The sequence below is a fragment of the Rhea pennata genome, chromosome 1 (assembly GCF_028389875.1).
Source record: "Rhea pennata isolate bPtePen1 chromosome 1, bPtePen1.pri, whole genome shotgun sequence".
In the NCBI taxonomy this organism is placed as follows: domain Eukaryota; kingdom Metazoa; phylum Chordata; class Aves; order Rheiformes; family Rheidae; genus Rhea; species Rhea pennata.
In genome coordinates, this window is record NC_084663.1 from 1,811,040 (window position 1) to 1,835,239 (window position 24,200).

General features: G+C 45.1%; 1 protein-coding gene across 1 annotated transcript; it reads left to right on the forward strand.

Moving 5' to 3' along the window:
* Positions 1-179: 179 nt before the first annotated feature.
* On the forward strand, positions 180-24,080 carry KLHDC10 (kelch domain containing 10). The gene is made up of 9 exons (XM_062579003.1): positions 180-309; positions 14,160-14,381; positions 14,918-15,072; positions 16,600-16,748; positions 17,702-17,786; positions 18,405-18,471; positions 19,084-19,131; positions 20,714-20,853; positions 22,167-24,080. The coding sequence occupies exons 1-9, from the start codon at positions 180-182 to the stop codon at positions 22,374-22,376; spliced, it is 1,206 nt and encodes a 401-aa protein (XP_062434987.1). The 3' UTR covers positions 22,377-24,080.
* Positions 24,081-24,200: the final 120 nt, after the last annotated feature.

Genomic DNA, 24,200 nt, shown 5'->3' on the forward strand with positions numbered 1-24,200 from the left:
CTGCGGCAACGTACCCGCCGCTCCCCCCGCCTCCCGCCCCCGCGGCCTCGCTTTCCTCCCCACCTGCCAACAAGGCCGCGTTTCATAGGCTGCGGCCACAGCAGCTCGCCGCTGGTTGGGCGGCGGGGCCGGGCGCCGCCGCCTGTCGCCTTCCCTCGGCCTGAGGCGCGGCGGGGGCCATGTCGGCGGCGGCCGGCGGCGGCCGGGAGGCGAACCGGCTGCGGGCCGGCAGGGACGGCGCGGCGGGCCGCGGCGGCGGCGGCCTCCTCAACCGCTTCGTGCAGCTGCCGGGCAGGCCGTACCTGGCCGGTGAGTGCGCGGCGGCGGCCGCCAGCAGCCGCCCAGGGTACTGAGGCCTGGGCGCCCTGTGGCCCTGGCGGGGGGGGGGGGGGGGAGAGTCAGTCACCCGCCTGCTGTCGGCCCGGGGCACCCCGCAGAGCCGAGATGGGTGTCGCCCCCGTGCCAACGGCCCTGGGATGCTGTGAGGCCTGCAGTACCCCCTAGTACGGGGAGGGGGGCAGTGATCCCTCATCCTAGCCCCTGGGCTACCCCGGGGTAGAAGTTGCCCTTGTCCAGCAGTCTCACGACAGCAGGGAGGCCTGGGTACCCCCCCCCGGTACCTAGACCCCCCCCCCAGTCCCATCCCAGTTGCCCCATGGGTCCCCACAGTCCGAGGGCAGGAGTTGCCCCCATCACAATGGTGCCAGGATGCCAGGGGGTCTGCGTTTTGCCCAGCCCCGGGGAATGTCACCCCCATCCTAGTGTGCCCTGCAGTCTTGGAATAGGAGTCATCCTTGGTACAGTGTGCCTGGGATGCTGAGGGCCTGGGGGTACCCCACAGTCATTGAGGCAGTGGTTACCTCCATCCCAGGGGTCTGGGATATCCCACAGCCCCAGGATAGGAGTCACCCCCATCACAGCAGGTCAGGGATGCTGAGAAGCCTGGGGACTACCTTGTAGTCCTTGGATGGGGAGTGTCGCCCTTATGCCAATGGCCTTGAGGTACCCTGCAGTCACAGGACAGGAACCACCCCCATCGCAATGGCTCTGGGGGACCCGGGGTACATCACAGTCCTGGGAGGGGTGGAGAACGCCCGTATCTCAACAGCCCAGGGTGCCCTATGGTCATGGGATGGGGGGTCAGCCCCATCCCAGGGGGCCTGGGGCAACCCACAGCCCTGACATGGGGTGGTTACTCCCATCCCAGCAGTTTCAGGGTAAAGGGCATCGCAGCTATCCTTACGTTCTGCTTCTGAGCAAATTCTCAAAAATGTTTCCTTCCCCCTTTGATAAGGGCTTTTCTTGTAGCTCAAGGGCGGGCTATCTCTTCCTGTTCCTGAATTTAAATGGTTGTCTTAAGCAAACATGGTAGCACATCCTCTTGGCACATCCCTAGTGATCCCATTTTTTGCTGTTGTATGTGTACGCTAAAGATTATGTCCGAATGCAGAGTTCTGCCTGCTCACACCTGTGGAAGGGCAGCAGGGGATGAACTGACCCCATCTGGCTCTGCTCAGCGCTAGCATTTAAGGCAAACTGTAACAAACCTGAGCCATACTGTCAGCCTTGCCAAAAAGCTGACTGATGGTAAATCCCGTTTGAGTAGACTGGTGGAGTTTCTTCCCATCTGACACCTGTTAGGTGTCCTATTTATAGAGCTCCACCAGCAGTTGTTATGTAACCGTTGAGCTATATGGAGAGCAATATTTTTTTTTCTTCCATTTTCTCCAGCTGGGTTTGTGTTAGCACCCCTAAATTCTCTTTCTGTGTTTGCATGGTATTTCTTCATTTTTCTCACCATTAAATGCCCTAGACTATTTCCATAAATTGTGCTATGCTTTTTTTTTTTTTTTTTTTTTTTTTTTAATTTCAGTAATTACTATTGTGAAACTGTGCATATTGCTTGTAGCATACTTTGGAAATAGATGTGTTCACTTGATTCCTCTCTGCAGAGCTTAATTTTCCTCTTACTAAGCCATGTGTTAGTTCAAGTGATTTTAGGTATCTTTTCATTAAATGGCAAAAAGCCAGTTAAATGCTAGAGCATATGTATTTATTTAGTTACTGTCCTTGTCATGTTTCTCCCTCTGCTACTGATTTGTAACATGACTGTGGAAGAAACTTCTAACTTCTGTCAGCTTCTTCATCCCTAAGAATTTAAATCATTTGGGGTAATGGTAAGAAAGGTAAGCAAACTGCTGGCAGGAGCCGATATCAAGTTTGCTCTGCTCTGTTTGCTTTCTCAATAAGAGTATTTCTATTGAGGATTTCTCAACAGGGGTATTTCTTGAGAAGTGACTACAAAAAAAGTCTCACCGATGGTTTAACAGCTCAATGCAAACAAGGTGTGGGTTTCTTTGTTTTGATTTTTTTTTCCAGCTTTATCATGGAATCAGTAAGGTTGGAAGGGACCTCTGGAGATCATCTAGTGCAACCTCCCCACTCAGCAGGGTCACCTAGAGCATGGTAGACAGGGTTGCATCCAGGCGGGCCTTGAAGATCTCCAGAGAAGGAGACTCCACAACCTCTCTGGGCAACCCGTTCCAGTGCTCTGTCACTCTCACAGGGAAGAAATTCCCCCTCACCTTCAGGCGGAACTTGCTGTGCTTCAATTTCTGCCCGTTGCCTCTTGTCCTGTCACATGGGACAACTGAAAAGAGTTTGTCCCCATCCCCTTGACGCCCTCCCTTCAGGTACTTGTACACATTGATAAGATCCCCCGTCAGTCTGCCCTTCCCCAGGCTGAAGAGGCCCAGCTCTCGCAGCTGTTCTTCATAGAGAATTATGATGATGATGTGTGACTCTTAAAACATCTACAATTGCATGTTGGATGAGGAAAAGGAAGGAGCCATTTCTGGCTGCTTGTAAGCTTTAGAAAGATCAAAAATGTGAAGTATAGGTGATGTGTATTTTGTTCCTCCTGTTTTTGGAAACTTCCTGTCCACATTTAAAATGAACGGTCATGATACTATTCTTTTTTTTTTTTTTTTCCCTAGCCTTTCCATCAGACTCTTAGGATTAGTGAATAGAAACAATCTGGAGACCTAAAAATATCTTCCCTTCTCACATGCTCAGCATTTATGTTTTTATCTTGAGCTATAATTTTGCCAAAGTACCAGTCACAATAGTTTTCTGTGCAGATGGGTTCTGAATTTCAAATATATGTAAAAAAATTTAGCAAGGAAAAAAAAAGAAAAGAAAAAGAAAGAAAGAAAAAAAATACCTTGAACCCGTTTGTGCCGCATGGGGGAGCGAGCCTAAAGCCATTTGTTTAAAGATTGGGATACATGCGATATCTTAAATTTCCAAAATTCCTTTCTTTATTTTCTTCTTACATAAAAACAAAAAATAAGTTAAGGAACACTCAACCTTAATAACGTAATGTTTCCTCTTTTGCTGAGATTTTTCAGTAAGGACAGTTCACTCATAAGGACTTCTCTGTTTTTTCTCTGTGTCTACCCTGCTCTGTTTCCAGCCAGTAGTGCTTTAATATTTTCTTTTATTCTGAGCTCTGGGGATATTATCTCATGTATTACAATCTTATTCCTGTTTCACCAGTCATGGGGAATGACTGTCAGCAGCACACTTGTAGAAATGTTTGAAGTATCTGATTGCTACAAAAAGGTTTGAAAGCTAAGGCCTTTAAGAAACAGAATAAAGAAATACACGCATTCTGCATATGAATTGAAACCCCAAAGCTCTGCCGGCTGAATATGAGCATGACAGCTCTCGTAGGAACGCTGCTGTGGACACTTCAGATATTTGAAAGAAAAGGCACTCGGACTGTGGGCTGTGTTTGGCATCCTGGGGCAGTTCCTCCAGCCTCTCCCAGCTGCCCTTAGTCTCGGGCCGAGAGGCAGAGTCGTGGTTTTGGTACGGGTGAGCCAAACGCAGTTGCTTTCCCTCCTGGGTGTTTTTCAGACCCGGGCAGCCTGCCAGGGAAGGGAGCTCTGCGATTTGGGAAGCTAAACGCTGCTGGATGAAAGAGCAGGCTTTAAGCCTTGTTCTCAGTGCTAGAGATGACGCGTTCACATCTGCTTGTCCAAATGTTTGTAATGGACTCTAGTTACGTGAGTTTCAAACATATTTTGTCTGGCCAGTATGAAAAAGATGAAATTGTGAAGACTGGAGTCAAAGTCAATATTGACTTGTCCTGTTTTCTCTCCCAAGAGCTAGCGGTGATTTGGCTTCAGCCCTTGACCTAAATGTCCTTCAAAAGTTTTCCTAAGGATACTAAAACCTGCAATTTCACATGTTGAAAAACTAGGTAGGAGAGAAAAGAATTTTAATAACATCTTTATAGAGCCTTAAGAAGCAGCAAAAAGGATGTATACTGAAACTTTAACTATTCACCACTGGTATGCTATCTTGAAAACATGGTCACCAAGAGCTGCGCTGGATTAGTTAGTTTTACATCCTGTAGTTTAGTCTGTATTTCAAAAAGTGTGTTTGAAATACAAATTATGTTGTTAGGAATAATGCTAGTAATATTGCGATGTAATATATGCCTCTTTATATGGCTTTGCACTTGGTTTAATATGATCACAGACTGAAAGGGCATTAGAAGGTGCAGATAAGCAACATATTGGGGCAAGTCGCTAGGTATATGTGCACATTCATACCAGTGTGAACAGTGCCTGAAACTACAGGGGACTGTGGAGATCTTTAAAAAAAGCAAAAAAGTTGGTCTGAATGGCACTAAGAACAGATACGTGTGTGTAAAAGCACCTGCAGAAACGCTGCAGCTGGGGTTACACGAATGTCCTGTATCGATAACCCGGGGTACACCTGACCACGAGGAATGTGGTGTTTCCCTTGAGCACAGTGCTCCGATGAGGCATCAGCACGGCTGAGTTGCCAGCAGAAGACCCTTCACCCTGGTAGCAGGGCAGAGGCGGCGAGGCTGCGGCCTGTGCCATTCCTCCTGCTGCTAGCCCAGCGGGAAGAGAGGCTGGAGCTCAAGAAAAACTTGGGAGGAGGAAGCACAGACAGTAGGCAGCAGGCTCACCTAAGCTTTCTGAAGGCGGAAGTAGGCAAAACTCTGAGGCTAAAGGATCGTGCTGTAGAAACCCTTGGTCCCGAGGGCTGTGAAAGACCTGTCCAATACCAGTCTGTCATCCTCAGTCAGGAGAACTCGGGAGGCAGTGAGGACTTGACAGTTGTCCTCCCTTCATCCTCCGTGCTATACGTAAGTGATGCTGGCCAGATCACATGGGCACGCAGGTCTTCGTGCTTGTGAGCATGTGGGTGTGAGTGGCCAGAACAAGCTTATTTACAGATTTTTGTGATATAAAACAACCCCTCTGTTCCCTCAGATCTCACAGTGAGTTTTGTTATGGTAATTTCTTGCATCCTTTACTTTGCAAATCACACTTAACTGGATATCATGCCTGAAATAGGTTGAGCAATAAAGGGACTTATAAAGGGAGGTGCAAGGTTTGCTGTCCTTGGAGCTATCTGAATTGCTGGTGGTTGTGCTCGGAGAATAATGAAATCTGGCTTTGTTCTAAGTGGTCTGGAGGAGAGGTTGGAAGAAAGCATTGATTTAAAATCTTTTCTTCAAATCCAGATTTGAGTCGCATGTAAAATAAAAGAGATTCATGGCTGCATATGAAAACAGTTTTTTCAGTAAATATAAAAATAGCAAATAGTATTCTGCTGCTAAATACTTATTTTTAAGATGTGTCTTATCTAGGCATCTACATCTGATGTGGAGACAAACAGGATTCAGAGGCAATATGTGAATTTTAAAAATGCTTGCAAGATATGAGCTTAACTGGGACTAAAATTCAGAATATTAAAACTACCACTACTTGCAAGCTTTGATTGCGACCCAGGAGTCTGCTTTTCTTTTTTTCTTTTATTCTAGCTGTCTGTTTTGGCAGAGTTTTCCTATTGTAGCCTTGCAGAGCACAATACTTGCTCTCATTTTGCTGCCAGGGCCAAAAGTTTAAGCTGGAATAGATCTTCAATTTTGATTTGTTTTAGGTTAGATGATGTACATGGTAACCACTAATCTATCAAACCACAGTAAAAAAAAAAAAAAAAAAAAAAAAAAAAGACAGCTTTGTTCAAGGAACAGAGCTGGGAGCTTACGTAGCATTAGCTAGCTAGTGCAGCGATGAAAGCTTGAATCCGGGGGCTTTATCTCTTAAGCCCTGCCTTACCTTGCTCCGTCTCATTGGTTGCCTCCTGGTAGGAAAGGAGGAAAAGTATAACCCCAGCTGTACTAAAGAAAGAACAGTAGGTCATATTTGATTTAAAGACTTTTTTTTAAAAAAAATAATAAAATAAAAAGGTAGGAGAATGGCTTGATAGGTTTCCTTTTTGGGCTGCCCTGTGCTCTGTTGAGCACACAGCAGAAATCAAAATACAGCTGCCTTGCTCTGTGTACTCGTTAAGTATTGACAGCTGTTGCTCAGCTAACAGTTTTAATAAACTAATGTGTGCTGCCAACTGGCCAAAGCATTGCTTGTTGTGGAGCGTGGTTGAGCGATGGTGCTCTGACTAGCAAGGAAAGGGTGCATGTGGTCAGTTCTTAACTCCTGGGTGTCTGTCATGACCTTAGAGATGAATTGCTGTTGTCTTAGTAAAATGCTGTTTTGTGCACTTGTAGAGATCATTTAGTGTGTGCAAGCTTTTGCACGCGCTTATTTTCTAATTTTCAAAGTCTCGTAATCTTTAAAGAAGTTTGCACCTGCCTCCTCACGCTTTGAGGCTTGATACAGTGGTAGAAAATATGCTGCACATGTACCTTTTTTTCCCAAATGTATCTGGCTACAAAAAATAAACCTGCTGTTTGTCCTTGAGATTTAGAAACATTGGCAACTTTTCTTGGATAAACTTCTTTTGTGAAGGTTAGAAGCCAAGTGTTTCTGCTGACCTTGAGTTCCACCTGCACATGGAAACCCTGTGCCCGAGACCAGCAGTGCGTTTTAACTCCATGGGATGGTGCTGAGGGTACACATCCTGTCAGTAACCGTCTGTCAAGAACCGAGGCGGATACGGCACGAATGCAGTTCACCAATTTCCCCAAACACCCACGAAGATACGTTTTACTAAGGGAAATACTGCCCTGAGCAACCTGGATGCGCTGCGGGGTGGATCCTGACGTTTCCTTCGCTGTACGGCCGCTCTCCCTTGGGCTGGGCAAAAGGGAAAGAAAAAGAAAAAGCTTTGCTTCTGCTGTGGCAAGAGCATCTTGCTCTGTGGAAAACACAGATTCTTGCAGTCAGTTGTGACAAATTTGAGTGAAATCTTTCAAGTGTTGGCATTTAATTATTGTTTGAGACATTCACAGTCATTCCCTGTTTATTCTGAATAGATCACGCTTCCTAAGTTGTGTTGTCTCTTATCTTTCTTGAATGCTTTTCTTCTTGTAGATAGCAATTTTCTTTACAAGGCCAAATGAAAAAGCAACAAAAAAATTGTGTGAAATGAGCATGCAATAGTTGAAAAGCAAACCATGAATGCTTTGGACCTTAAATCTTTAGGATTCTTCTGTAATTCAGGTGGGGAAAGCAATGTGTCAAAACATTGTAATTGCGTTCCAGTTTTAGGAGGGTCTGTAGCAAAGGCAGAAAAGTGAGGCAGAACTTTAAAACGGACACCTCTGGCTCGGAAGCTGTCGATCTGACTGTACAGAAGAATCTTTAACCGCGTGGAAAACGAAACCACACCTTGCTTAAACCCCGAGCTCGTTGCTTGAGCACCCGCTGCTCTGAGCCCCTCTCTGGGGAGCAGGCATGCACGTGAGTTATTTGCACCCCCAGCAAGCAAGCGTGCGACGGAGTTTAGAGAGGCAGCGCTGAGCCTGGAAAGCTGCCACTGTTGGAGCTTCACGGCGGTTATCTGCTGGGAAGGGGTGTGAGTGTGAAGGGATGCTTGGTTGCAAGACAGTCACGCTTGTTTAGTCCTTCGCCTTCCGCAGTTTCTGCTAGCTCCAGCTGGATCTCTTTCCCGTAGCTGAGGTGGTGAAAGAGCTTGGCCTCTGTGTCCGTTCAAGTCTTGTGCCTCAGGTGGGAGGTTAGCAGTGTCACCTCGCCGCTCGGCTTTGCCCCCAAAGGTGCAAGCCCCTTTTCTGCTGCAGGGTGCCTTGGCTGCCGTCCCTGGCGAGGGGACCGTTCACGTTTTCCTTTCTGTCCGCAGGGTTCTGCAGAGCCGGTGAGGCGGTCGGGATCCTCCGGGGACTGGTCGGCAGAGGGAGGCGGCAGCTGTGGCTTTCCCGCCGCGGGAAAACAGCCATTGCATCGGTTTGCTGGGAACTGATAACGAGGCATCGTGGGGGTTAGGGAAAATTCCCTTCGAAAGAAAAATTAAATTCTGCAGGAAGCGATGACGTAGGCAGACCTCGTTCTTTGCTGAGAGCTTATCACCGATTGATAGATTATTATTTTTTCTGGCAACGTGGTCATGATAAGAAAAAGACTACTTTCAGGCAGGCTCTCAAAACAACCTTGTATTCAACACTTCTTCCTTTTTTTTTTTTAGAGAAATGAATTCAGCTAATTAGACCTTCCCCCCCCCCCTTAAAAAAGACTAGCTTGCTAGTGTGAATAGCAGGTACTCCCTTCTTGTTTAACCTAGCCAGTGAGATAATGCCAGCCTTTTTTTTTCCCTCTGGTCATGAAAGGGAGGATAATCAATGGAAAGAAAATTCCTTTCTTCTTCCAAAGGTCTCTTTGTGCTGCTCTGTTTGAAGTGCTTCTTGCCTTACATTTTTGCTATATGTGATTCAGCGGTTGCACCGAATCACTTTGTACTTCAGCGTTTATAAATTTATATAGCTATATATAAATTTATAGAGCTATTGAAATGAGGTAGAGGAATCCAATAGACTTGATTGTGGCTGTTGACACGTGTTGTGGTTCTAGGTGTGCTGATAGCATTCAAAGTGCTCTATAAATTCAAGTAATCTGCTGATGCTAAAGGTTGTGGGTTTTTTTGTTTTTTTTTTCTTCCAGGCTTTCCATATGTCTCTGTGGCTGTGAAGGCCCCAAAGTTGGAGTTTAATAAACTTTGAAGCTGAAACTTGTGTTCTGTATTGATCAGAATAGGAATAATATTTATGGACTGATAGGAGCCATTCAACTTTGCATTCTCCTTCAGAGTGACATTTTGAGTGCTGTATAACTTTAAATAATCTGCCAATGCAAAAGTTTTTTTGGTTTTTTTTTTTTTTTTTTTTTTTTGGCTTTCCATAAATCACCTTCTTTCTTAATCTCATATTCTAATAATACCTCTTGATGGAGAAGTATTAAATTAGGAATCCTTTCTAATCAAGCCAGTCTGGGCCATCTGAGCAGTCGCTTAATGAAGCACTGTGAGAGTGAATTTAACAGGGTGTTAACAGATCAGTGTCTAATTGATACCCAGCAAGCAGGTTTCCGTGTGATAACTTAGTCCTAAATTAGAAATTTTCTTTATTATGTTCCTGTCACAATCCTTCAACTTAATTTTGTTTGTGTTAATTCTTAATTGTTCTCATTCTCTGAAAGCTAGTATCTCTTTCTTGTTTTTAGGTAAATGAAACAGGTCTTTGGAGTCCTCGTATGGTCAGTGGAAAGAGGGTCCCTGAGGCAACAGTTTTACAGTTCCCATTTCTTCCCTAAGGATCAAGCAAAAGGAGTCTCCAAATTCAGGGGTCATATTAGGCCTCATGAATATACCTCCCCTTCCTTCCTTCTGCTGCTGCAAACTAGCAGTGCTTTGCTTTGAAATGTTAAACTTGGGAAGCGGACTGCTTTCCAATTTATATCTTTTTACTTCAAAGTCATTTTGTATCACTATAACTAGCTTTTAAGACATCTTTACCACAGATCTGCCTTGGCTTTGTGTATCATGCTTCTGCTTTCCTTATCTGATGTCAAAGAATTAACAGCGGAGCCCTGTGACTTGCAGCTTTTCATGGTGACGGTGTCTTGCTGTGCTTTGTTTAGCATTTGGCACTTCTCTAATCCAAGGCAGGTTCAGCTCTTTGGGTGATGGATTTTGCTAGCTAGAGGAGGAAGTTAGCAAAGGCTTGGGTGTTTCCATCTTCCTGAATTGTCTAAAGTTTTCATTTGTCTAGTAGGCTCATTGTGTGCTACTAATGTTTGAACAAAAATAGATCCGAAACTTGCATTAAACATTTCGGTAAGAGACATGGATTGTGATAAAACATAATTAAATAGAAATGCATCTCTGAAACTGGTCTGCTGAAGAAGCTTATTTGAATTAACTCTTAAATAGATTAAACTTGTGCAGGTCTTTAAAAAGTCAGAAACTAGAGGAACCTCTTTAATAAGACTTTATTCTGTGATTAAGTGCATTAGGGTCATTTCATTTCTGAACAGAGGATCTTGAAGACAATTTAATTCAGTTTAACACTGTACTGTTCATTCATACATTTGTGAATGCACTTGCGTAGATGACTCAAATATGTTGGATAATTCTTTCCCCTCTGTGTAGGTAGATTATGTCATCTTCTCTGGGCACCTGAGAGCAGGAGGAATTCAGCCGGTAAGAAGGGGTTAGTGAGCAGCAGAGCTTAGCGCAACAGGCTGGAAATGGGAAGCCTCCAGAGAAAAGTCGGTGCTCGCACGTGGCGTACTGTGTTGCACGAAACACAGCTGGGGTTTGCTTGAATAGAGCAGAAGTTCTGTTATTCTCTGAACAGAGCAAAATGAAATTGCTTCAGACTTAGATTGTAGCGAGAGGGGGTAACGCTCCACTTTGCTCTCGTTGGCATTTCCAGCCGTCCTTTTCCTGGGAGCCGCCGCTGCCTGCCCGGCGCAGCAGCAGGAGACGCGTGCCTGCCTTTCAGCCCCTCTCGCCCGCGTTTGGTGCGTGCCTTAATGCTGAGGACGACGGATCGGCCTTAAGAAGCTAAACTGTGAACAGCACGATGGGGGGAACGGCATGCCACCAGCTCTGCTGTGAGGAATGCTGGTTTCCAGCAAAGGGCAGTTACTGTTTAATTGAAAATTTTTCCACGGACACAGAGCCCTCAGAGTTGTAGGTGAGCTAGTGGGAGTGAACAGCAAGCTAGCACTGGATACCAGTTGTAGTGAAAGGGCTGCATGGGAGGAGATGAGTAGCAAGCCGTGTAGTGCCTTCACACTGTTCCCGTTGGGCACTTGCAAGCATCCGTTTGCTAACAGCTCTGGCTTCTGGTGCCCTTTCTGCGTGTCTTGGAAATATCTTGGAAAGATTAATCTGTGCGCTTAATGTATCCATCTTGCTGGCTCAAGGACCTGCATGCATCCAAGCGCGGTCTCCTTTCTGCTGAACCTTGAATACTGTCTTGCAGTTGTTCTGGGCTTTATTGCAGTCAGGTGTTTTCTCTCTTAAATTTTGAATGGTGAACAGCCTCTGTGCTTTTTAAGTATTTATTTTCTATGAATTATGCGTGTTACTATTTAATCTGTTTGTTTATATAAAAGCAGGCTTATTCTTCCCTCTTCCCTCTGGAAAATTCTCATGGCAAGCATACAGCTAGAAGGGAATAGGATTTATAGGTAAAGTAATATTTGAACTCTTTAATTCCTTAATACCTATTTAATTCAGTATGTGACTAAACTTACAAAACAAAACACACTCTTCCCCACCACCACTCTACTGTCTTGCAAATATGTGCTGCAGTGCTCCATAACTTCCACTAGAGAATTAAGCTCCCATTTCAGATTTCTCAGGACTTCTCTTTGGAAACCTTCAGGGCAAATACGGAAGAAGAAACAAGCTGGATGGGCTTCCTTTGGCCAAGCCCTTCATCGGCCTAGGCTGCAGAGAGACACAGGTACTTCCCAGGCACAGCTTTGTTTGCAGGCATCCAAGATCAGATGAACTGCCCTCTAGAAGTGTGCGTCTTCTCCGATTATAAGAGGAGTCTGAAAAACTACGTGGATTGCAAATACCTGTATGTATGTAATACATACCAGTGTGTTAATTTGGGAAAAGTGAATCTGTGTCTCTGATCGTTCCAGGGTTTAAAATGAAAAGCCAAAAGGGACGGATGTTTTTCTTGCCCTTTATGGTGACCTTTGAAGCTCGCTGCATCTGTTTAACAGCTTAGTTTAGCACTGGGGCCTGGCTGCTGCTACTAGTACGTTGGTGGCCGCCGCTTGCAGGTGTGAAGGCTCACTCTGCTGTTGGAAACAGAGAGTGCTAAGCTGTCTGAATAGAGGGACCAGACATTAAGGATTTTTCCATTAATTCCTTAGCTTTATTTCCATTTGCTTCAGTTAGTGCTTATTGGTTTTCTAAGTGGTGATTGCTGTGAGATGCAGTTATTACTGGAAGCAATCCAAAACTGTCAAAACTTAGCCACGAGGTGTTTGTTTGAGCCCTATAGAGCAGCTTAATTTTCCACAAGAACTGTAGCTTAAAACAGCAACAGTCTGGGAACATGATTAAGCGCATCTGCTTGCATTGAGTTAAAACCCATTATTCAGTCTGGACAAATCATTTATTTCGCCTTTCGTGTAGGAAGTATGCTTGAGGCCTCGTTTGTTATTGCTCAGGGTGTCTGATTCATGGATAGTAATTGTGGTAGCTGGCTCTAAGAAGAAAACACGTTTGGCCCTAATTAGACACTTTGCTGGGTCCTCTTCCACCCCGCAAGTCTGTGGAAGAGCTGTGGGAGCAGGCGGGTGGTGAAGATCACCAGTTTGTTTGGGTGAGGGGATCTCCTTTTGATTTTGGTCTTCATTGGCAGCGTGTCTGCCATGGGATGCGATAAGCGCAGAAGGTGCTTGCAGGGGTGTTGGTTACTCGTTGAAATTGTACAGTTCGGGGGAATACTGTGTATCCTTCTCAAAACGAAAGTTCGAGGTACTCCAGCTGAAACACTCTGTATTGCATAGAAAAGTGATTTTATGAAACACCTGCACTAGCCAGTTTGAAATGCTCTACCTGTGCCTCGTAGCCGGTTCCTCTGTTCAGGGACCTGATCCCTGACTATTCCCTGACTATTCGCTTCGTCTCTGTCATTCGTTAGGTGGTCCTGTGCCTTACTGAAGGAAATCCTCCGTCTTTGGCACTGTGCTACTCTCTCACTGTGCAGTGAATTAAAACAAGCTGGGAGTTACTTTTTGATCACTTGTCTATTGTCAGCTCCAACTTCAAATGCTGTTGCCCAACAAGAATATTGCTGTTCAAGTTATTTTCCTGGACTGTGATCTCAGCTTTTCAGGGAGGTTAAAATGAGACAAGTGCTGCTGTGCCAGTCCCGAGGCATTTCTCTGCTTTGTCTTTGTTCTTGAGATGCTCCTTGTGTTTTGTCCGCGAGCTCAGCTGGCCACACAGCACGGCGCCTTGGTTCTCTAGGGCAGGAGCAGATTAGGGACCTGGAGGAAAGCAGACACAGGGAACATATTTGATCCCACATCTGTGACAGCCCTGGACTGCGGTACCAAAGCTTGCTGCCCAAGCGGCACGTGTGTATCAGTCTCTGCGCCTGTTTTGGTTGAGCTCTGAGCTCTTTGAATTCCCCACGCCGCCTGCCTTCATTACCATCCTCTTTTTGGGAAGAGGCTGGGTAGGCAGAGGGCTTCCTTCTGGGAAGGCCTGTGTGTGCCAGTTGTCAAACTCTGCTTGCAGGCTCCTAGCCGAGTTCCCGGCCGCATTCCCCCTGGGGCTACAGCCTTTGTGAGCCGACTTGTACTTGCATCACGCTTGCATTGTGTAACATCTAGGAAGCCCACAGGTGTCCAAGCTGAAAAAGCTCAGCTGAGTTACAAGTTCCTAAGAGCGAAAGAGAAAAAAGAGGGAGAAAGTGTGTGTTGGAGAGAGCAAATCATTCCTTTTCTTCTTTGTTCCCAGTTGGCAGGTTCAAATATAAACATTTTGGAACTGTTTCCAAAGTGAAATCTGCTGTGCAGAACGCCTGAAAAGGGAGTTTGAAAAAATATCTTGGAAATACCTTTTATGAAAGGGTGGTTTTGCGAAAGGCACAGAGCCCTTCAGGCAGGCCTCCTTAGCCGGGCATGGCCACACACACACGCAAAGGTGCTCTGCAGTCCTGCTCGGAGAGGTGAACCTGTCCTCACAGAGCAGTTACCTCCTGGCTGCAGACATGTTTCCTTACTGTTAAACACCAGCAGCTTTTGTTGGAGAACCACTACAGTGGGTGGACACATTTCACCGAAGCTGTTTTTACCTTCTCTGTCTTCCTGCTACAGGCCATAGATCTCCACCAGCAAGAAGTGGCCATCGATGCGTGGCAGATAATGCCAATTTATATGTGTTTGGAGGCTACAATCCTGACTATGATGAGTCTGGTGGACCAGAGAATGAAGACTACCCACTCTTCAGGGAACTCTGGCGATACAACTTTGCTACAGACACTTGGCATCAAATGGGCACTGAAGGCTACATGCCTAGGGAACTAGCATCCATGTCACGTACGTATGGAAATTCAATTCCTATGCACTGACTCTTGAAGCTATTTTAATCAGTGTCCCTTGTGGAATGCAAAACCAGGCAGGAACTGGGAAGTCAGGATCCTGTTCCCAATTCTGCAACCAAGCTTTGAGTTTGGGCTGTGTGTTTTGATTTTTTTTTTCCCTCCTCTCCCCTTTCACTTGGGTTGAGGCAGAGAGGAAGAAAAAGATTCAAATGCAAGCGATAGTTGCTTGATCTTTACAAGGACACTGCGTTTTCAGAGGTTAGGTGTGCATGCAGTATGGCATCTCAAAGCATCCAAAAATAGATCTCTTTGTTCACAAGCCATTTTTAAAAAGCAGGCCTTGGTTACCATGGCATTGAGCTTGCATTCGTCCACTTATAGAGCATTTCAAGGCCATAAATGCAAAGCGTGAAGCGTACTGTATTTGAACAATATTGTTCACTTGCTGCCTACTCTCGCCAAAGCAGAGTCATTCTGTCTTACTGCATCTCATAGCAACAAGTATCTCTGCTCTCCCTTTTTCTCTCCTAGTTGTATTGCATGGCAATAATCTGCTTGTGTTTGGGGGCACGGGGATCCCTTTTGGGGAGAGCAACGGCAATGATGTCCATGTCTGCAATGTCAAGTACAAAAGATGGGCCCTGCTCAGCTGCCGGGGAAAGAAACCCAATCGAATCTACGGCCAGGTATGAAGCACAGCCGCTGTTAGGGTTTCGGTGTCCCGCAGAAGGGGCCTGAGTGCAAAAGTCTGTTCTGCGTTAGTAATTTGAGCTGTTCTCTGTGCACGTAAGCAAGGAAAGGCAGGTATTGTTCATAAAGTAATAGATGGAGTGGTCTTGATTCTTTGAGGTTTCAAAGGAAAGGAATAGTTTTCTTGTAGTTAGGAGAGCCACAATTTGTTAACGAAATGTCAGATGCATTTAAATGAAAAGATTAAATTGTGTTTGGTATTTTCTGGGGTTGCTCTGTGTCCTGAGCTGGTGGCGTCTTCAAAGCCATTAAAATCCAGACCTGTAATATCAAAACAGTGTTTACTAGGTCGTCTTATTTATATTAAAATAGCCTTCAAAGCTGTCCGTAATGTCTTGGATGCACATTGTGTCAAATACAGCACAAAAATCTAGATTCACTCTCATGGGAGGACTGCCAGCTTTTGCCATGCTTTTAGATAACACTGCCAATGTATCTGTAGTGCAGACCTTTACAGCACCCTTAATTTCTCATGTAGATGCTGTGGCTGTGCTTGCCAAACACTGGGGGAGGGAAAGAAGTCTTCCGCCTTCCCTGGTTCAGCCCCTGCTAGGCTTTGGCCAAGAGGCAGTTGGGAGCAGAGGCACCTGCATCTCAGCTGCTGCCTCAGATTGCTTCAGGGAATAGCTGCCTACACCGCATTCACAGCTTTGGTGGGCCAGTGTTTCAAGTGCTTTTGAACTGTATGGGCTGTCTCTTGTTTTGTTTGACTTGTCCACTGTGTTTGGGGCTTTTCTCTGTTAACTCTGCTAGCTCTTTGAACTGATTGATAAGCTTCTCCATAGCAGTATCTGGATAAGGTCAGCGTGGTGGAGAGTCAGAGTTAACTGTGCTGTGGTTTGAGCTCTCAGATGGGTCTGCGCAGCAGGGGCTTCTCTTCTGATGCCTGAAGCTCAGTGGCTCCACTTGGATCAGCTGGCTCCCTGCTCAGACTTGTCTCCTCTATGGCTTTTTTTTTTTTTTCTGCTCCAGTGTTAAGTTCTTGGCACCAACTACACTAATTTTGTAGCAGTTGCTCTGCTCTTTCAGGAAGTCCTGTCCTGTCTCTCCTGTGCTCTCCAGGAGGCTTTGAACTTGCGTTCTGTCCATTTTCCCCTTGTCTTTTAGAGCTCTCCACTTCTGGGTGATGTTTGCTTATGGAGGACCTTGCTACTTCTGCTGGCACATTGTGGGTCCCTCACTTAAAATGTCAACTCCCAATCATGACGATTGGCATCGGTCTTGCTCGGGGCTTAGTGCACTGATCGTTGTGGATGATGGAGCATCACAGAAGCTTACGCTAAGAAATTTCTCTGCTGGGTTTCAGAAGCTCTTTTTAGGGACGTTAACGTTGCCGTGACACTGCTCCCCTGTGGGTAGAGCTTTGCATGCAGGGTCTTACTTTGGGAGGGTAGAAAGTTGCTCTTTTTCTGACACTGATATTGCCTGCCCTTTCTAACTGGCTTCTTCCCCTCACCTTCCAGGCTATGGCCATCATCAATGGCTCCCTCTATGTGTTTGGAGGAACAACTGGCTACATTTACAGTACTGACCTACATAAACTAGATCTTAACACTCGGGAGTGGATCCAGCTGAAACCAAACAATATGTCCTGTGACATGCCAGAAGAGAGGTGAGAAGCTTCTTTTCATAATGCTCCTGTGAGATCTAGTTAGTGAAGCCTGAGATAGGTCATAATAAAAACAGCAAACGGGCAGTCTGAGAGCATTTATACTGGGGAGTCGCTGCCTTTACTGGGAGTGAAAAGCTGAGGGAGCACGGACAGGATTAGAAGCACTCTTAAAACAGTGTCTATGCCTGTGAATTTTGCAAAATCAGTGCTTCAACAGTCTGGCATGCAGGGGATTTAGGGGTGGGTTGTGCAGCCATAAGCCAGGACACTAATCTGTATTGTGTGATACTAGAGCAGAGCTGGGGACCTGGGCCAGCTGGTGAGTGCTGAGGAGGGGAAGAGGCTTCCACTGACCTCTGTCCCTTGTCTCATTTTGTTAACAAGGCATGATGGAGGGGGAGTTGGGAGATCGGTCAGTGACCACGTTGGTTTAGTCTTGGGACAAATAATGCCTTGCGCCCTTTATTGCCTCTTCTGAAGGGCAATTTATGGTGGTGTTTGTCTGGACATACAGAACTGCCAAGGATTCCCTTAATCTTTATTTCTCCTTCCTGTGACCTGTCAGTGTTACCCTCCTCACATAACTTCCCCTACCATGATCTTTTGTCTAGAATGATGACTTTGGGGCTTCTCATCTGCTTGGATAGAAAGAGCAGGGAGTGGGAAGAAGAGAGAAGGGTTTGGAGTATTGAGGGCCATTATGGTGCTCCAGAAGCTGTTGGACTTGAGGTCCATGATGCTCTGCTTTTAGAAAATGTCTTTTAAGCTTCTGCAGTGCTGCTAATGAAAACTATTGAAAGCTTCCAGACCTTTTGTAAACTCCTAACCTGAGGGCCTGATACAACATAGCCAAACTCGGGGTGTTGGCTTAACCACTCAGATTTGATAGTATTTCCAGAAAGCTTTGTTGTTGCTCACTTGGTCTAACTCCTTGTGCTACTAAATATCTTCAGGTATAGACATGAAATCGCACATGATGGTCAACGAATTTATATCTTGGGAGGTGGAACATCCTGGACAGCTTATTCATTAGATAAGGTAAGGCAATTGGAAATGTTGGGTTCTTGGTTGGATAGGGAATTTTCTACAGCAAAGCATAAGCAGCGGTTTCTTCATCTAGTTTTGTCAGGGGAGCTTGGTAAGAAGTAACTAGGAGCAGAATGTTCTCCTACTTCTGTTTAAAAAAAAAAAAAAAAGTTACCACAAATGTCCTGTGGTACCTAGTCACCACACTTATCTGCAGAATAGCTTCATTTCTGCAGATCTGTTTTTACAGGTTCATGTTTAAAAATATTTAGGACGTATTAGGCATATATTGCAGAATGAAGAAGGAATATATAAATCCAGAGGACTGGAGGGTTTAGTCAGTCTTTTTTTTCTTTTTTGTCTTTAAGCTATATTCTTTTTCCTCAGCTCTGGGGCTCAAGTAACAGAATCTGAGATGAAAGCTTTAGTAATCCAGTATGTTCTAACAGTGTTTTCATACCTGCTTAGTCATTGACTGTGATTAGCTGTTTTTTCTTTTTCAGTCAGTAAAACAAAGGTGTTATTTATAGTAGCTCCTTTGGTCAGTGTCTAGTCTTGTCCCCTCTATGGCTGCATCATCACAGTGCTGTGAGAGCCAAGAGGACTAATAGCTCCTCTTTGTCCCTTCAGATCCATGCCTACAACCTTGAAACCAACACCTGGGAGGAAATTGCTACGAAGCCTCATGAAAAAATTGGTGAGTCTGGAATTTCATGTGTCATCTCTTATAAACCCGTAAATGGCCAAGATGCTCGGATGCTGTCTGCTGGCAGTCTGAAAGCCTTTTTGTAGCCCTGTTGTACGGTACATGATCTACACTGGCTTCAGAATCTTGCTTGTTTGCAGCCTTGGCAGTGAGAACTAACCCTCTGAAAGTGTATTTAGCAATCTGGTTTCACTCCCTTCCTGAACTAGTAGGATGGTAGTGGCTGGCTTTCCCTGCAGAAGTGTGCATCCCTCTCACTTCCTTGCTCCCTCTGTGCCACCAAATGCTGGCCCAGTTAGCAGTGGGAGTATCCCTGCAACCTTCTAAACTCATGGTGCTGCTTTTCAGCAGGCCAGAGGTGAGAGCTGGAGTCTGTGGGGAATGTGATTCTAGCACATCTCTTCCTTCCCTGGAGAGCAAATAAGAGCCAAACCTTCTGAAACAGCCAGTTGCTAAATTAGAGATGTGACTGTAGAAAATAAAATAAATGAAGAAAGTATTTCCCATCCATGATTATGTGTTGAGCTATAATCACCACTTCCTCATCTACTCTAAAAGCAAATATAGCCAATATTTTTTTTTTTTTTTTTTGCTCCTCCTCAGGCTTCCCAGCAGCCAGAAGATGCCATAGCTGCGTTCAGATAAAAAATGGTAAGATCTGCCTCTTGAAGCTTGGTCTGTCTTCATATGCAGCTAGTAGTGATAGCTCCATCTTTCTAGCCTGAGAGATGCTGGCCTCCAACATGTTGGAGTTGACTGCAGGGCTCATCATACCTGAATCCTTCTGGAAAGGATTTCCTTCTTGTTAACGGTCCTTGAACTGTCCAGGTGCCCCCACCCTTCATATGAGGGATGTGTCTACTTGCTGCTATAGGCAAATTTATTTCTGAAATGCCTAATACTGTTGCTCTCAGGAATTCTGCACTATTTTACGCAACATCTAAATCCATGTTGGACTTGTGGCCACTTCAGTGTAAAATATTGTACATTTCAGCCATGAATGTCTGTAATATTTTGCAACTGAATACTTGCAACTAGTTGTAAGCTAATGAACAGGTATGAGTGGTGCTGTAGCTCTGTGCCTAACCTGCCAGTTTTATGTCTGCTGTGAAAAGCAAGGTGAGGCCAAGTCCTAGAAACTGAATTCTTTAGGGACAGGGTTGTTTAGGGCTTTCTTTAATAGATTGTCCTGTTCATGGGGGTGGAAATCTGATATCTGTATGTGGAGTGGATTATGAGGGAGTGGCAGAGTTAGAACTTTTGTATTTTCATTCCCTAATAAACTGAGGGACCTTTCTTTGTGTGTCAGAAGCTTCCTGCAGCTTAGTAGAGCCTTTTATTCTCTTTGAGCCTACAAATGCTCTTGCTACACATCACTTGCATGGTTCTGTTTGAAGTGTTGCTTAGAGAGGACTGTACACATAAAATCCATATTTGATTGTCCACAATTTTAAACTTTCTTCAAATAAGTTTAGATCTAAGACCTCATTCCCCTAAACTTTGAATACTGAATTTCTCATAATGGACTGAAAAAGTAGTTGCAATATTGACCCTTCTTTTCAAATCTGTCTTCAGAGCTGTTGTTGAGTGCTGTATGTTAAAGTTTGATGATGAGCCCTGCATCAGTGTGGTATGCCACATTGTTTTTTTTTTTTTAAGTGTTAATTTTGCCAATAAAAATAAGGAAATTTTGGAGATGCTTCCAATCACCTTCATCGGCAGTGTTTTGCTTCAGGGCAAATGTCTGAGTGGAGAACTTGTGGGAAGCTAGGAGTAAGGATCTGCCTCTGGCACACAGCAGGCCTAAGAGCTAGAGTCTCTTGAGAGGGGAGTCAAACCTGTCCACTTCTTGTCTGGAATTTGGGCTGTAAATGCAGATCCCTGTGAGTCTAAAAACATGAGAAACTAATCAAGCCCAGATGCTTCTGAACTCAGGTTAGTTAGGGCTTAATACAGCTTCTTAAAGCTGGAAAGCGGCTGGAAAGCTGCTTCTTGAAAGCATTTTAGCCAGCTGCTAAATGGCCCATGTGGGTATGAACAGGAGGAGAATCTCTTCTGATATTGATTTGGGAGGTACTGAGAGGTTGGGCTGAGATAAAGCAGGTGATTTTCCTGAAACCATTCTAGAAAGGTCATTGCTGACATCAGTCACAGCATGTTCTGTAATTCCTGAATGATGATGGCTGTTTGTCTTGTGGGGCCAGTAAGCATTGTGGTTTCTTCTTCTTTACAGATGTGTTTGTTTGTGGGGGTTATAATGGAGAAGTGATTCTGGGAGACGTTTGGAAGCTGAATCTGCAAACTTTCCAGTGGGTCAAGCTCCCAGCTGCCATGCCTGAACCAGTGTATTTTCACTGTGCTGCTGTCACACCGGTAAGCGACTAATTCCTTTGCTACGTAGCTGAAGTTTTAGCCATTACACTGAATGTACTGTCAGCCCTCTGACGTTTGTGTGGGCTGCAGAGTTGAACAGATGTTACCAAGGAACTGACCTCAACTGGGTGCAGCTACTCGAGGGAGGCTGAGGGCTGACGTGAGGTTGCTGCATTGGCTTTTATTCCTGCTGCGTTTGAGGAGCTGTAGCACACAGTATGCTTTCTGCTTGCTGAAAGCAGTGATGCTGGATTTAGCTTTTAATACTGCATTAGCTTCAAGAAGTAATTCCATGTGTAAACAGCAGTAACTTTCACGAAAAAAAAAAAAAACACACAAACTCCACCGCATGTAACTTGTCATGGATTTGGCCTACCAAGAACAGCCTGGGTTGAAAAATCAGGAGGGGAGCAGCCTTCTCTTTGGAAAACACTGCTGATGGGAAGGTTGCCGTTGCTGGTGCTTTTTGCAGTAACTACAAACTTAGAGACTTGTGGCTGATATGCAGCTGGCAGGAGAAAATGCAGTTAACCGACTTCGGCCTCCTTTGGCTAGTGACTGCCTTGGGCAGTGTGAGAGGGCAGAGCTATAACAGCATTGTTGTCTAGTTTGGTGATAGTTTCTTATAAATGCAACTCATGGGAAACTGTAAGCCTGATAAACTCATTCCCCAAGAAGGAGATCAGTGCCTGCAGGTGGGTGCATGGACAGCAGGAATACTCTTCCTTTTTCTTGACACTGAAAAAAATGCCATTTTCTGAATAGCTCAGCAGCTATGCTTTTATTGTATCTCTATGTTCATGAGATTCCTAGAGCAGGGTTGTGTTGTGCTGCTGAGCCAGCAGAGGGAATGCAGCATGTTTTTGTATAGTGTGTTTTTAATTTAGAAATATATATTACCTCTCAGGGTGATTCTATAATAATTTATTAACACCTTGCCCCACTCCTAAAACGTTCCTTGGGATAGAACTCATCTGACAAAGTCCAGCCGCCTCCAGGCGAGCTAGGCACTCGATGCTAGTGGATAGGTGCTTTAGGATGACAGACGTGCTTTTAGCGGCACGATTGATCCTTGGCTGTGAAAAGAGCCCAGATTGACTGGCTCAGGCATTGAAATACGTATCACAGGCAAATACAGGTGTATGAGATGAATGTTAATCTGTGATCCTCCAGGTGAAGTAGAAACTCCTGGTTTTCCTGGCACTGACGCTCTCTGGTGTGCTGTGTGTCCTGGAGTGTGGGCCACCACCTTCTGGTGTGCCCGTTCTGTCCGTGCCCGTGTGTAACTCCCCTGTTCCCCTCTTCCCGCCTAGGCTGGCTGTATGTATGTTCACGGAGGGGTGGTCAACATCCATGAAAACAAGCGGACTGGCTCTCTGTTTAAAATGTGGCTGGTGGTACCCAGCTTGCTGGAACTGTCGTGGGAGAAGCTCCTGGAGTATTTCCCTCATCTAGCAACTCTCTCCAGATCTCAGCTTTTGCACCTTGGACTGACGCAGGGACTTGTTGAGCGACTAAAATGAGAACATCTCTTGCCTCTGTCCAAGAAACACTATGTTCAAGAGCCCTTCCCTCCCCCATCCCCTATTTATGGATACCATGGATGGTCTTGCTAAGAAGATGGAGGAACCTGCTCAACGCCTTATTCAGCAAATACATTGATGCCTTTCTAGAAATTTTTATTTTAAGTTGTTGGAAATCTGCTTTTTATTTATGGATATCTAAATTACACCATTAATGAAAAATGCTCTCCGGGACTAATCCATAACATCCAACCATCAAACTGTCATCAGCACATGCTTGCAAATTAATGGGGGGCGGGGGAGGGGGAGGGGGAAGCTTAGTGAATGTCTGAGCTCATGCTTACATATGGAGCATTCAACTTACTGTATTCACAAGATGCATCTAACTGGGAGGAGGTTCTCTGCAGAACAGCAGCCAGCCTGTTCTTTTGCTTTGGGTGACACTCATCCCCTTAATGTCCAGCTAAGCTCTTCCTCTGTAAAAACAAGGACTCTTGCTGCTTGAAGGCTTTGCATGCATTTTATGGGCATGTTCCCATCCTCTTTGAGCTTCGGAAGACGGCCGGAACGTCGCACAGAGGCAGCAAGCGAAGCTTTGCCTGTGCAGCTTTTCTGGTGCAGTGTCCAGTGATTTGAAACACCAGTGTCTGTGTTCCTCACCTTTTCATATTGAAAGGTTTGCTTGGAAGACTGGTTAAAAGATGCCACTTAATGGACTACTGTGTAGTTTACTCTGGGTGGTGAGGGGGGAAAAGTTTTGCTAAATCCTCTTTTTTTTTTTTTTTTTTTTAAACCCTTTCTGCTCACGTTGCACACTGAAAGAGCTAATTGAGGAAACTCACCCCGTAGATTTCAAAACAGTCTTTTAACCTGCAGTGTGTCATACCCTGTACTTGGGTATGAGCCACCCATGCCAAGAGAGTACTAGTTATCACATATAACTTTGTAACGTGTTCATAAGCTTTTAGCTTTCATCCTTTCCATACTTCCTGCATTGGCTTTTCTCTGGACAGCTTCTTGCTCCTTTGGGAGGGGGTGCTTCATTGCATGTGATTTTAATGCATTTTTGTGAGTCTTTTTTTTTTTTTTTTTTTTTTTTTTTGCCTCTGTAGAAGTTAATGGATCACTCTTCCCAGGAAATAAAACATCCAAAAAGGGGAAGAGGGAAGATCTGTCCCTCTTGCTGTGATCAATGTTCATCTCTCTACATATGCAGGAGAGGAAGGGATGTCTCTTTGTTGTCTTGCTGTGCTTCATATACTGTGACGTTAGCTCTGAAGAACGTGTGTAAGTGAGCAGCTCCACTTGGCTGGCGTCAGATTTGCGCAAAATTCTTTTCCTTTGAAGATCATTTTTAAGTGCCTTTTTTTCCGTCAGCTTTTCCTAATAACTTCCTCTTGCATCATTTAAGGCAAATATTAGATTATGGGTTTTTAGTTCCTTTAAAAATTTGTATTTGTGTTTTAATAAACCATAGCATTGAATTCATGGTGTTAATCTGAATGTCACTGACAGATCAAGTCACTGCCATCCATCTTAGGGCGCAGCCAGCCCTGCTGCTCAGTTGCAGTGTTACTACTTGTCCCTAATGTTAAACTTCCCCAGTTTGGGGGGATAGATTTTTTGGTTTTGTTGTTCATTTTTATTGTAATCTTACTTGCTGCTTTTTTTCAAGGCCCAGCAAAATAAAGGTTAGTTGTCATAGCTGAAATGCATCCTCCAGTGCCTTGGGACCTCAGAAACCGGCAGCTGCTGCTTGTAGCTTTGTCTTGCACCCTACCCCTTTCATTGTACTTTCGCAGGACCTGCAGCCTGCGGCTGGCT

Coding starts and splice junctions, on each gene's coding strand:
- KLHDC10 (XM_062579003.1), top strand. CDS start 180: ATGTCGGCGGCGGCCGGCGGCGGCCGGGAGGCGAACCGGCTGCGGGCC. Junction 16,749..17,701: donor TGTGACATGCCAGAAGAGAG/GTGAGAAGCTTC, acceptor AAATATCTTCAG/GTATAGACATGAAATCGCAC. Junction 18,472..19,083: donor GAAGCCTCATGAAAAAATTG/GTGAGTCTGGAA, acceptor GCTCCTCCTCAG/GCTTCCCAGCAGCCAGAAGA.